Below are 13,900 nucleotides of genomic sequence, written 5' to 3'. Positions count from 1 at the left end.
CAGAATCCTTTATCCTACTCCTCAAACACACAAAACAATCTGAGATATGCATGCAAGGTACTTGTCCTCCGATTCCCCATATTAAATAGATATGCAGATTAAACACTTGAAGAGTATCTCTGAATTGTCAAAGTCAACAGGGAAATCGGGGGTTTTGTTTTTGTTTTAAATAGGAAAGAAGCTCTTGAACAAAAGTGACAACTGGGATAATCAACAACAAAATACTCATCAACATCCATAAAATTAAAACCAAACAGAACACCCCAAACCTACTAACCTCAGATATGAAGTAAAGGGTACCTCTGTGTCTGTAAAGCCGTGCTGATGGTTGCAGCTGAATAGCTTTGGTGAGATCAGACAATGCTTCACTGATTCGTCCTAGCGGGGACAGTATCTAAGAGTATAAAACAAAAACGGTTTACAGCAAACAGGCTGAACAGATTTGGTTTAGAAATATGAAATTACTCTTCTCCAGATTCAGCTGAAACAGAGTAAGCATATTTGCTGAAAAGTTCTACTATAAATTTCAGTACTTAATGCTTTTAAATCAAAACAGAAAAATCTAATATTCTTTTTTTTTGAGAAAATTACATTCAATGTACCTAAACATCACCAATAACATGTGCAGAAACCTAGTATTCCAAATAAAAACAAATCAGCCAAAGCAAAACACTATTTCAAGTTACTTCAACACATTCAACTGAAAATGGAATTAAAGTACTCACAAACCTTTTTATTTTTTAAAAATACTTCCCCCAAAGGAAAATGTTCTATTTTCCAATTATTTGAATGCTATTTGCATTTTTAGATCAAGGTTATCAACAAATGTATTATCAAATCATTAAACCCATGAAACTTGTGAATTGCAATTTCATATTATGGCAATTAACATTGCACAGTATGCCACGTCTCATAATAATATTTAATATCATTAATAATAATGATAATTATAAACATATAATAATATTTAATAAATGTTTATCTTTTGTCTACAAAGCTGCTTCATGAAATTTACAGTCTGTAACTGACAAAACTGGATTTTCAAAATTAAAAGTATCTGTGTATTTGAATTATATTTAACTTTTATGCACAGATATGAACACAAACTATTTCATTAAAAACTCATTCTTTACAAGTTTGGCACTTTATCAGGTCATTCTAACAATAAATTTACTATGGAGATACTAAGTGCAAACAGGTAAGGTTCAAGTGATATTTTGATTCATAATATTAAAAACACCCCAAACAACCAAACACTAAAAACCACATGATCTTGATGTATTGTATGTCCAAAACTAAACACTACATACAATATATGCTATTCTATTGGTTATAGGAACTCCATATGGTATATGTTTCATTTGGAAAATAAACATTCCACAAATTACATTGTGTGAGAGTAAATATGAACATTTTTAAAGTAGGAATGGTCACAGAAAAACACAGATAAGAGCTTTAGTCATTAAATCAGTGAAGAAATAATTGAAAACACTGTATAATTGCAACTTCTCAAAAAACCTGAAGACACAAAAAAATACTTACTTCTGCTCGCTGTTCATATACTTCAGGATGATCTGGTTCTAGACTAATCACCCTACTGAGCTCAAACAGAGCAAGTTCAGCATTTTTCATATCCTGAAATGAAGAAAAATAAACAAGGTAAACAACTGTATGTATTTGAAGTAATATACTCCTGAAGACTGAAGGACAACAACAAACAGATTGCTCAAGTTTCTGAAAATTATCAGTTTACCTTAGAAACCCTTCACACCTTTGTTAATCACATTAAGATGTGGTATTCTACAAATAGCTGGGAAAAAAACTGCCTATCTACTATAAACATGAAAAATAAACTTTGCTTGTACACATCATCTTTGTACTGTACCTCTAAATTTGTTCATAAAACTCTGTAAATAAACATTAGGTTTACAGCTCCATAGGTACTGTTCCTGGCAGCAAAGCTGGCTGAAGTTCGCACATGAACTCCAACACACACTCTCTCACCCACTGGTGAGTGCCTAATGAGCACTCATCAGTGCTGTCTGTAACTTACACCAAGTACTACTGGCAAACAGGTTGATGCCACCAGCATTCTGTCTATCTAAACTTTATACTGTCCTCAGTAAATGGTAGGCTGGAAGTAGTTACTTAATTGGAAAAAAAACCCCAAACTAATTCCTAACTGGCGATATAACAATCTCATTAGAAAACTCTCAAATGGCTGTGGCTCCTAGTTTTACTATCCATCACTCACAACTGTGAGTATGTTCTCCTTTGGCACCCCTGCTTCACTTCCATAGTCAAGCAAAGCAAATGTGTCCACGGCTTGAGCTGTATGATCCACTAGATTCCCCCTGTGGAGCACCTACCAAGAAATGGACACATCATTGTAGTAGGGACGGCACAAAGACTTTGGGACGTACCTACCAAGACTGGCTCCTCCTGTTACAGGCCTTCTTATAATTTGGATTCAAATAATTCAGTAAGATATTAATTTAAATAATTATCTACTCACATGTAGTCCTTTTTTTCCATATGCTATCCCTCGTCCGTAAATTGCACTAACCAGCTCTGGTTCTTCCTGTTAAGATTAAACATGAGCACGATAATCAGCTGAGTACAAAAATCAGTTGAAGTTTGTGCTTATTTGGGGTTTTGGCTGGCTCTTTGGTTTTTTAAAAGGTATCTTTCTTCAATATGTATTTATTTCCTGCTGATCTTAAGTAGTAAGCAGTAAACAATCACAGTTGTCAGGCAAAGAAATTGACTATATCATGGTCCATACTTTTATATGCTTGCAACTTCCAATTCAATTTACTGGAATTGTTCTGGAGTATCTGCCTGGAAAATAAGCTAAACAGAGTGCAGCTATAGTGCCAGTGACCACCTATCAGAAGCTATGTGCACATTAGTATAGTCTGCTGTCCAACCTTCATTATCTGAAACCTTACTGATAATTATCTGACTTCTAACATCACTGAAGTGATAATAAAGATGCAATTCAGCCATTCAAAGCTTGTTTTATTTGTAATTTAAATTAGAGATTCAAAATTGGGAAGCAAGAAATTGTGACATCCTGATGAAATTCGTATTCAGGCAGGTATCCTGCCAAAACAAAAAAACAAACCCAAAACAACCAACAAAGAAATTGTGACATCCTGATGAAATTCGTATTCAGGCAGGTATCCTGCCAAAATGGTTTTGCAAAATTTAAACAAACCTTCCTTGGGTTAAATTTAAGTCTGTGAATTTCCAACTGGGACACTTAGGGGGATGTATCTTACATAGTGAAACTACTTCTTGTGCAATGTTATTTACTCCAAATGTAGCTTTCCATTCAAATTTGAAGAACTACAACAGCAAAACTGCTTTTCCCGGCACAACTATGCCAGTGCAGCCAGTTTCCCTGAAAAACAGTCAGGAATCACACCATCTTCACACTGGCAACCAACAGAGATGTGCTACAACTGTTTGTAGTATAGGCCTGGTCTCATTTAGCTGGGACAACTGCCAAGAAGCAAATTATTTCATAGACAAAACAACATGTATGTGGCATATCAATGCCAGCACCTTGCCAGACTTGAGCTGACTCCGGGTGTACACTTGCCAATGTCAACTTCAGGTAACTTTCTTATTTTTAACACAGTGGCTAAGCAAGGCTCTTTTGTTCTGTTAATGTTTTAATATTCACTTCATATGGCTTATGGAAGACAGAGTAAACAATTATAATCACTTTACAGCCTTTCAGGCATAGAAAAAGTGTTTTATTATTTCAAATGAGAGGTGTGCATTGCAGAGGTATTCTATTACATACAAATTTCTCACATCTTTCTAATCACTGTATCTAGCTTATCTTCACTTATACTGCGTTCCCTTCTTAATATGTTTCCTTCCTTCTTAATACAATGCCTCCTCTTTATAACTCCAGTAGTTTTTGAAGCAGGAGTTCTCATTAGGGTAATAAATAAATAAATAAATAAATAAATCTTCACATTAAAACAAACAAACAAACAAAAAATAAGAGATAGCTAAACACCGAATCAAACAAAACAACATTCTACTCTTCTGATAAATTCTTTGGAATAATTTCATTAAATTACCATGCTTTAACTCAACTGAAGTACAAGCTATATAACATTTGAGTTAAAAACAAACAAAACCCCCAAACATGCCAGTATTTGCAGTATTACTTTCAGCCTGTATTTGTGTGTTACAAGCAGTTTAGATCAAAAAGCAGGTCCGTGCTCGTGACAATCTCAGCTTCTTAGCTATAAAATTACAGTATCTTGAAAACAGCTTTAGTTGAAGCTTTTAAACTGTTTGGGTTGGTTTTAAGAGTGGTCGCCTTCTACTTCTCAGAAGAGATTCTTCACTTTGGTCAGACAAGCAAAGTATGCTTAAGTATTTGTTACTTTTTACTTATTCATTAAACTCATCAAATACTTACGACTGAAGACGGATAAACTCAGCATACAAAATCATTTATCATCATGAAAGCAATGTGCCACTTGCCACTATCCTAAGTGATCTGTCAGGTTTTTTTCAAATGTTACTGGCAACATGCTGTCACCCAAAAAGTCCACATTAAAATATCTCAGCCTACACATTAAGAGGCTAATCAAATGCACCAGTTTTGCCCAAGTGAGGTTTTTGAAGATGCTTTTTCTTTTCGTCAGTGCCAAAAAATGATTATTCCTACAGATAAGAAAAACACTCAGCAAATAACCAAGACACTGAATCACCTGATTTTAAGGAGTATTCTTATTGGATAGAAAAAAAAAAATTAGAATAATTAGTATCATTTTAAAATCCATAACTGAATTATTCAGTAAAGCCATATGTTTTAATGGATAACTTCATATGATTTTTCAGGGGTCCAAACAGAAAACTTACCTGCAGCATTGTTGAAAAGTGTCGTATGGCTTCATCATACAAGCCGTTGCCAATCAGCACGTAAGCAATTGCTAACAAAACATCATAAATGTCAATAAAACAGTGAAAATCATCTGATTATACTTTTGAAATACATTTTAATATATAAACCACAGAATCTTTACCCATATTAAAATTCTGAAAAGCTTTAAAGTTTATGCATATCCCCCTGCTTTGGAACAGATGCCAAGTGTTTGAAAAAGAAACAGACCATTATTTTAGACACATATTCCCATAATCTCCACAAGATATAAAACCCACAGTCAAGTCACAAGACTGGAAAGCTGTGGTTATGCTTTCATGACTGAAGTTCAGTTCTGACAGCTGAATATCTCAAGATTGTTTCATGTTGCATGTTTTAATCTCTCAGTTCTTAACTCTGGACTAAGATCTGTCTACGCTACCCACAAAAAAAAACAGGTATCTTGAGGACTAGAACTGTTACAGTACAACATTTCCCCAGGCAGTTCACACGAGCAGTTGATGGTGGAATTAAGAGCTGGAAGTCACCTTTCCCATGCTCCTAACGAGTTTTAGCAGTCACACAGGGCAGAAGAGGCACCTACTGGCTTAATTACTTAAACATGAGAAGAGATAAATAAGCCAGTGGGAACAAAAGTATTTTTAATAGGACACAGACACTTATGTTTCATGCAGGCAGAGCCACATTGTTTTGGCAGTGTCACTAAGCACTGTTCATTACAAAAGGAACAAAGTTAAATAAAAGACAGGTAAGAAATTTATTTAATCTAGAGTTTGACTTATTCTTGGAGCACTTCTATTACGCAGAAGGAAGTAACTGTGTGCAATATAAGCTTTTTCCTCAATACAGAAAAAGCTTCACTTGGTACAGAGACACAGCATTGTCAAAAAAGGGAAGAAAACTCGCAGAGCAAGACAGGTTGAACAGCTCTTGAATTTCCCTCGTTTCATTCTTCTCGAAGACTACACAGTTCTTTGTATCATCTTCACAGTCTCAATCCCAGCACACAGAACAGTTGGCATGTAAAATAAAATTAAGTCAACCATGCCAGTATTAAGGAAAAGAGTGGAGGAAGCAACATAACGAAGACTCATTGTCTTGCTGATAATGCATTTATTTCATTTATCCAAAACTCTTGGTTAAACAGAGGAGGTCATAGATTATGTCAGTAGACATAATTTGTAGACAGATTATGGCAAGTGATTGGTAGCTAGTAGCTGATACAGTATCAGCTTCTTAGTTTTAAATTCTTTGATTAATCTTTCATCTTTAATTATACACTACAAAAATACAAGTACCCTACTATGAAAAAATCTAGGGCTAACAGTGGTCCATTAGTCCTAGTACTTAGGTGCCAACTTTGATTCAGGATGCCCCATACATTTCACACTACTTTCTCTCAGAACAGTTATAAGTATCTCGCACAAACAAGAAAGATCCAGGCTCCTTACATTATGACATACTTGAAATCAAGTGGGTAGGTAGGTGTCAGCCTACATGCCAAACACGAAGATAGGGATCTTCTGGAATAATCTTCCAACTCTACAGAGCACATACTAAAAGCATAAAATATTTCCTGATGGACTTAAGTTTAGTATTCCCTGCAGGATTCTATGAACATAGATACGCTAGGAATATCAAAAAAGATTAAGCCCCCAGATTTTCCTGTGAAGGCAGAAATTATGTCAAAAAAAACTACAAAATTGCTTAGTTTCATTAGACAACTTATGAGTAAAGTCTCCCTTAGCTCTTATATATAAGACAGTTGGCTGCTTTCCTTGGCATACACTCTCAACAATATATTTGCTGCCTCATAATACCTCTGCTTCTTACAGACGACATCAGTTAGGAGAAGCAGTGCAAGTAAGTCCTTCCTCAAGTCCTTGGAGAAAATTATTTCTTGCTGTTATATTTGAAATGCCTTCATTTACTGTGCTGAACATGCTTTGAAAAAACATCATCCAGCAGCTTGCATAAGGACATAATTCAGAAAGCTTATAAGCATTGACAGGAAGAGTGTGTGGAAAGGGAAAGACAAATACTAGATCTATGCTTGATAGAAAGCATATTCCATTGGTAAAAATTTCTGGATGTTTGAATAGTTTTAATCATCAATAATTATAGAGAAAAGGAAGCAGGAAACAGCTGAGACTGTTTAAGAGAACTAAATCAAAAGCTTTTTGAACACTTGCTTAAGCAGAGATAGTGAAGAATTCTAAAGAACAAAGCAGAAAAGATTTTTAGGAAGAGATACACATATTTGCTTTACATAACCAGAGAAAACTTCACTGTATTTTCAGGCTTATTAAGATCACTTCAAAATTAATGCATCACTGAAGAATCATCAGTTTAGTTTGAAAACATTCAGTGCTAATAATTAGTACATAATTCATCTGCATAAACCTTATGTAAGGCATCTTACCCAATTCTTCATTTGTGTTGTCATTATCAGTAGCAAATGGAAATCGTTTCTGCTCTGCAAGCAACTTCGCTTGACTCTGTAAAACATAATGGTTTTTAAGTGTTTAGCAGACAACAGTACAGAATTTAATAGGAAACCTGTGTCCTAAATCCTTCAGAGAAAACCTTACATCAAAAAGTTAAGACTAATGTGATTGCTCATAGTAACTGAAAACAAATTCATCCCTAGCCTTACACAGGGAGAAAAACTGCTCTTCACTCAGGTGCTGCTGTTTCCCTCTCTAACACAAGACTAACCAAACCTTTCCAATGAAAGGTCATTGTCAGCATTTTGCCATTGGCCCATGTTTTTTCATTGCATCTCCTTAACATGACGTTTTGGAAGTCTAAGACACATACTGTTACAGATGAAAGTTTATACTCTTTACCCCATTAATTATTCCTTTATCACCTGATAGGGAAGGATACTACAGAAGAATAAAATACTGAAATGAAACACTGGGAAGAATATTGCTCCAGCAATAAAAACAAGTTTAACTTAATTGTGCCATACTAGAGTAAAAAAGGCTGCCCTTTCAATAATGACCTTCTATCAGTCCTAGACCTTGGTCAGTCAACTGTAGTCTCATCCAAGATGTCTGTTCCCCAAATAATGCTCCTGCAGAAACTAATGCTGCCAAAGACAACCGCTCAGAGATTCAGAAATGCTCTATTCATTTCCACAAGTATTTTCCATGGACAGCTGTAAGCCTACAAGAGCAATTTATGTTAGAAGAGAACAAAATGCTCATTTAATTGACAGGCATTCCAAAGTGGTTTAGTAAGCAAGAAAGGAAAAAAATTACTTCTGTCACTGCTCAGTTCTCTTCTTTTGCTTCCACTAAGCAGCACTTTAACTTCATCTTTAACTTCAGAGAAGACAGTTAAACACCTTAAATTCAGAGAACATATTTAACTCATTTCCTCTACTGAAAAGACTGCACTTAGTCATTCTCTCGTCCACTCTTTTTCGCTTGTTCAAAAGTAGCCTCACTACTTGTGTCTATGACACAGACATCCAAATGATCTACAAAACACAAAAGTAACTGGCAAATCCCTTTGCACGGTTTCTGCCCTGTTCATCTAATAATCTCAGGAATGAGAAGAAAGTTTGGTCTGATCTAAAAACTTGAGTATTTTGGAGGGTATGTATGGGTTTTATGAACTTTGTTTTTACTGAAATTAGAGATCATGTATGATTACACTATAACATTCTGAGAATTGCTACTCCACCTGCTGCTGTACCTACAGTATCAGAATGGAAAAGTTCTTTCTTACTCACAGGAAAAAAAGTCACTAAAACCATCACAAAAATGACGAGGGTTCATCAGCTACACCAATTATTAAACTACACCTACATTGCAGACCATAAAGATTTACAAATCACACACCTCCAGAAACAACCTTTTCATGGTATCAGCAGCCTTCAGGTAATTCCCAGAAAACTCACTTCAGAAAGTGATCTTCAGTATTTAACTCTGCAAAACATTATTCTTCTATAATTGCCTTAATGTTAAAAAAAAAAACTTTTACTACAGTACAACCTCTATCTTGGTGGACTAACAAAAAAAGCCAATATATCTTGGTCTGTGGACAAAAGGTAAGATAAAGCAAAATTCCACACTGGGTATTGAAAAATAAGCTACAACCAAAGGAATCTGACATTACATTAGTATTTTATGAATTGCAGAGCTGCATGTGATAGTCAGCATAAGAAGCATCACAGTTTTCCCTGCCCTCATCTGTTTTGTTATCATAGAATAACAGAACAGAATTTGGTTCTTGGAGTGACACAGGAAGGGGATTCATACTTCCAACAAATTCTGAATAGTTATAGGCTACTCATCCTTCGGTTCTAATTGCAAACATTGAGAGTCATTCTGCCTTCCAGAAATGAGAAGAATCTTTACAGAGCACCAACTCCCAATAGGTTGAATTGTTGCTCTCTTCAAAACCTTTTTGAAACAGGAAATTTCTTACAAACTAATTTACATTTCACTGTTTTAGGAAGAATCACTGGTACCTTTACACAGAACTCTGATCAATATTTGATGAATGAGAATATTCAAGTTAAATAACGACTTGCTAGATTTTGCAGTAGAGCAGTTTTATTTCCACTTTGTGGAAGTTGCTTCACATTTCAACACTGTTTGCATGCTCCCCATAGCTAATAATATCTACAAATTGGAAAGGCTTCTTTGTATATTCACATGGAAATTATGTGAAGATTTTCAATGTCTGTGACTCTATTGGACTAAAGAAGTAACATCAAACCTGTGTCCTTATGTACACTGAAGATTACATTTGTTCAAGATCAACAGGTTAACAGTAGTGTTGCAGGAAAAATCAAATTCCAAAATATTCCTCTTAAAACGTCTCCACCAAGAGACACCCTCCTTTTGTTAGAATATTCTCCACAGACGATGCTGTTCTCACATTTAGTGAAACATGGTCTGAAGCCTCTAACTCTAGTACATGTGCACCTTATTTCTATAGCAATCGTAAATTATCAATCCTACACACCCATTTTGTGGTAAGCCTCCTCAGGTTTAATCTGGATAAAAAAATTAACATCTTTCTCTTTTTCAGCCTTAAAAATAAAGTATTAATTAGTAGACTAATCCAGGCGAAGGCTTGCTTTCAGTGGAAACATCAGCTTCAATTAGCCCTACAGACTCCTGATGCAGTACTACTTTCACAGGCAGCCTTTTAAGGACCTATGCCTACTGATTAATAAATTCCATTTGTAGTTATTTGCCTGAACTTCATTCTAACTGGTTATGCAGCTAAAGTGACTTCAACAATCTATTAAAAATTGTTTTGTACATTATATTCTTGATAGCATACCAGAATTTTTTCTGTGTTGAGAGAGAGCACAGATTCACAAGATGAAGACCCTCCTATGTCACAATCGGATTCACGGAAGTGCAGAAAGGATGAATCTGGGGAAAAAGAGATAAAATACATTTAGGAACTCAAAGAGTTACACTCATTATCACACCTCACACTTCCTCACGTTCATCTGAACAGCTTCCCCACTGGGCACTCTGCAGGGCAGAGCTTTTGTGAAGTGCTTCTTTCTCCCCACAGCACTACATCCACACAGACAGGGAAGTAACAGTTGCCGTGACTGCTTTTACATGCTTTGTTTTCTTACTACTTCTGCTTTTGGCTAAAAATACAAAAATAATCATAATAAAAAAAATCTTAAAAAAAAAAAAGAAAAAGAAAAAAAGAAAAAGGGGCTGGAAGCAAACCAGAAAATCTGGGTGTAGACATGTCCCTATTTGGCATTATGACTACATTCTCTGGCCCAAGAAATTAAAGACAAAATTAACATTCCAATCCCAGAGAGGAAAATAAACAGAACTGACCATACAGAGGTAGGGAAAGAGGAGCTGCTACTGGAGTCCAGGAAACAGGTATAAAGACTGTATAAAGCAGACAGAATAGCAAATCATAATTCACTGAACATCTACAAAGATTCTCACGGGTATATTACTAAGAAGGCCATTACAAAAAGTGTAAGATTGATTCAAATCTATGGTAAGTCAAATGCAGCTTGTTGGCATAGCAAAGTTTAACAAACGAAACAAATAAGAAACAAAAATAACCAACAGAATCCTCCAGACTGACAGACTACAGAAGTCACTACTTAACCTACAGGGTGCTTTAACTGCTATCCCAACAGAATTGTTAGCTTTTAAATGTTCAGACCTTAAAGCCTCTATTTACTTGAAATACTTAAAAAATAAACAAGAAAAATCAAATAAACAGTATTATCTCTTTGATTCCATGTTGCAAATATAAAATTTTATCTGCCCTAATGTTTGTAAATATAATCTTATGCTAAGTTGGAAAGGCTGGGTGCAGTGTGTGTTTCTAATTCACTTTTACAGTCAGTGCTATACTTATATTTTGATTACATAAGGGTTGCAATTAGCTAACTCCCCATTTCTCACAAGTACGGTGCTAAAAGATAAAGAAACAGTCATCTTGTAAAGAGAAGTCAAAACAGCATCTAAAATCATGCCCTGTAAGTAGAAACTTGGAACTTAGTTGAGCCACAAAAGATAACTGTTGAGAGAAGTTTACAGCAGAAGCCAGAGTCATGAAAAGCAGAACAGTTTAAAGTCAGAAAGTCCAGCAGCTGACCCCCATAGTTTTCCAGCAAACGCATTGCCATGAAGAGGTTTCAAAACTGCCCTTTGTTCTTCATGTTGGCCAAACCCTCCTGTGCTACAGCATTGTTAACACATTACTTGTTCTGTGTTGGTGCTGATAAGTCAGTGACAGTTAAGAGCCATTGCTGTGGACTCACTGAACATTTTTTTCTGAACAAAACAAAGAGCTGCAGGCACAGACAACCTTCAGAATAATTTTATACATAACAGCAAGAATTTAGTGAAGGAATTTTTTAATAAGGTAGTAGGGAGTAAGAACAGACTGTTACAAGTTATATAGGGGAAAAAGGACCCTTCAAACCACGTGATTCTTGGGGCAACAGACTGCTTTACTCACAGGGAAGATGGATCTGCCTTTGTCTGCAAGTTAGATACCGTCAAACCCATACCACACTGCCTCATTGTAAACGTAGAAACATCAGCCAAAGAAATCATCCCGGACCCTGTTGTAGGCTACAGGACGAACTAATTGAGTCTCAGCTTCTGGGGAACTTGTACTAAAACAAAGACTGAAAACTTAAGGGAGTCTTTTAACTGGCAAGTTATTTAGCCACAGGACGTAAACAGAAAGGAGCAAACTGATATACAGCAATTTCAGGGTAAATACGCTGTTCTGTAACTAAGAGCTGTCTTATTATCAGTGCATGCAAAGTACCTGAGGTACCTCATGATTTAAGCAGAATCCCTTGCATCAATCTCAGTTACACTGATCTCTTTAAAACAAGATACATCATTAAATCAAAATCTACTCTTCCAAATACACCTGGGAAGGAATATCCTGTGTCAGTCATTCATGTTCTAGTACCAGAAGAAATGCAATGAAATGCTTTGCCATTTATTAACTTGCATGGTATACAGTTGTTATCTCAACACTGGGTGAAAGTCTTTGATTTTATGCTTAAGCTTGAATGACCTGGAGCAATAGACACCTAAAATGACTTTCTCAATCTGATTTAGTGTTTACATACTGTGAGTGGAAGAAAAAAAAAAGCAAACGTTGGAAACTCCTAACAAGGTATTTCTAGAAAACCTGTGATTTTCAGTGGATTACACTAACTGCATATTGTCCTTAGGGACCACAGCAATCGTTGCTACGAGCACAGAATGCATGAAGTAAGGGGAAAAAAACACCTGCAGACAGCTAAGCAGCTATGACACATCACTAGTTATCCTCATATAAACAGTGAGTGCCTATATTGCACTGAATTGATGAAACCTTTTTCATCTGTATTACAAGCATATTGTGGTTCAGACTGCTATTTTTAATAGCATGTTCACACTATGCTCATGATCAAAGATCATAACGGATTACTTAAGTCACATGACCCTGATGCAACAGATATTTAAACACATAAAAAAATGTTTTAACTGTACCTGTATTACAAGCTATCAATTAACTTCTAACTTTAACCATTCAATGATTCTAAGACCAGAAGATCTGCTACCTGAACTTTGGATGCTCATAAAGAAAAGCATTCAGTTGACCAGCAAAATATATGTAACTCTAGTTGAAAACGAATTGCGCCGTGTTTAACTCAGTAATACGAGCACATAGAGTTGGCACGTCTATGTACTACTGAGTGCCGAGTTTAAAAGGCACGCAGAGCACAGCAGCTAGACTCGGCAGGTTGGGGAGTGGGACAACAGGAATCCCCGAGGCTGTGTGACAGATACAACAGGCCCCACGGCTTTCCCTTTACAGGAATGAGCGCTTTTCCCCTGCTCAGCCCCAGAGCAGTGGTCTCATCTCCGCTCCGCACCGCACAACACTACTCGAGGCTGCAGCTCACACGGAAGGTTCCTCAGTATGGGTCAGCTGAACAGCAGTAACGCATACAGCTGGGCTGCCCGCCCTCTCGCCGGCGTCCCCTCGGCGCTTCAGGGTGGGGTGGGATGAGGCGAGGCGCGGCCACGCTTTCTTCTTCTCCCGCCACCCTCCACAGTGGCGAGGCGGGGTAGACGAGAGGAGAGGGGAACCACCGCCCCCCGGCCTCAGGGCTCCGCTATGCCCCTGGGCTCACGGCCACCTCACCCCGCCCCGGGGCTGAGAGCGGTCATCACGGCAACGCCCCCGACTCACCGCACTCGGCCGAGTACTGCTCTGCCCACTCTCCCGCCGAGGCGCAGCCTCCCGCCAGGCCCTGGCGCTGCCGGTGCAGCTCCTGGTTAAGCAGGGACAAGGCCAGCGCAGTCCGGGCCACGACCAGTATGGCCAGCGACACCCACAGCAACCTCACAGCCCCAGAGCCGCCGGCAGGTGCCATCTTCCCAGGGCGCATGCGCACCTCTTCCGTCTAGCCCGGGGACAGAGGGCTCTCTCCCACGAGCCCGCCAATCACGT

The 13,900-nt window shown here is 37.4% G+C and overlaps 1 protein-coding gene across 6 annotated transcripts in view; it reads right to left on the bottom strand.

The window, feature by feature from the left end:
- The window catches only part of TTC13 (tetratricopeptide repeat domain 13), a 40,645-nt gene extending 26,779 nt beyond the window's left edge, over positions 1 to 13,866 (bottom strand). For 4 of the 6 annotated variants that reach the window (XM_061378829.1, XM_061378828.1, XM_061378831.1 and 1 more), the window contains exons 1-7: positions 13,640 to 13,865; positions 10,223 to 10,317; positions 7,338 to 7,413; positions 4,894 to 4,964; positions 2,516 to 2,581; positions 1,543 to 1,635; positions 278 to 394 (exon numbers count right to left, since the gene is read on the bottom strand). In XM_061378829.1, the coding sequence (XP_061234813.1) occupies positions 278 to 394; positions 1,543 to 1,635; positions 2,516 to 2,581; positions 4,894 to 4,964; positions 7,338 to 7,413; positions 10,223 to 10,317; positions 13,640 to 13,838 (717 nt within the window). In that variant the 5' untranslated portion in view covers positions 13,839 to 13,865. Of the gene's footprint in view, positions 1 to 277; positions 395 to 1,542; positions 1,636 to 2,515; positions 2,582 to 4,893; positions 4,965 to 7,337; positions 7,414 to 10,222; positions 10,318 to 13,639 lie in introns of all 6 variants that reach the window. The other 2 variants (XM_061378832.1, XM_061378833.1) reach the window with 1 other exon arrangement.
- Positions 13,867 to 13,900: the final 34 nt, after the last annotated feature.

The sequence above is a fragment of the Neopsephotus bourkii genome, unplaced genomic scaffold (genome assembly GCF_033783945.1).
Source record: "Neopsephotus bourkii isolate Nb327-2 ecotype Australia unplaced genomic scaffold, CSIRO-AGI_Nbou_v1 NB_1767, whole genome shotgun sequence".
Taxonomy (NCBI): Eukaryota; Metazoa; Chordata; class Aves; order Psittaciformes; family Psittacidae; genus Neopsephotus; species Neopsephotus bourkii.
Note: the sequence above shows the minus strand (reverse complement) of the source record. Positions and strands in the feature narration are given on the sequence as shown.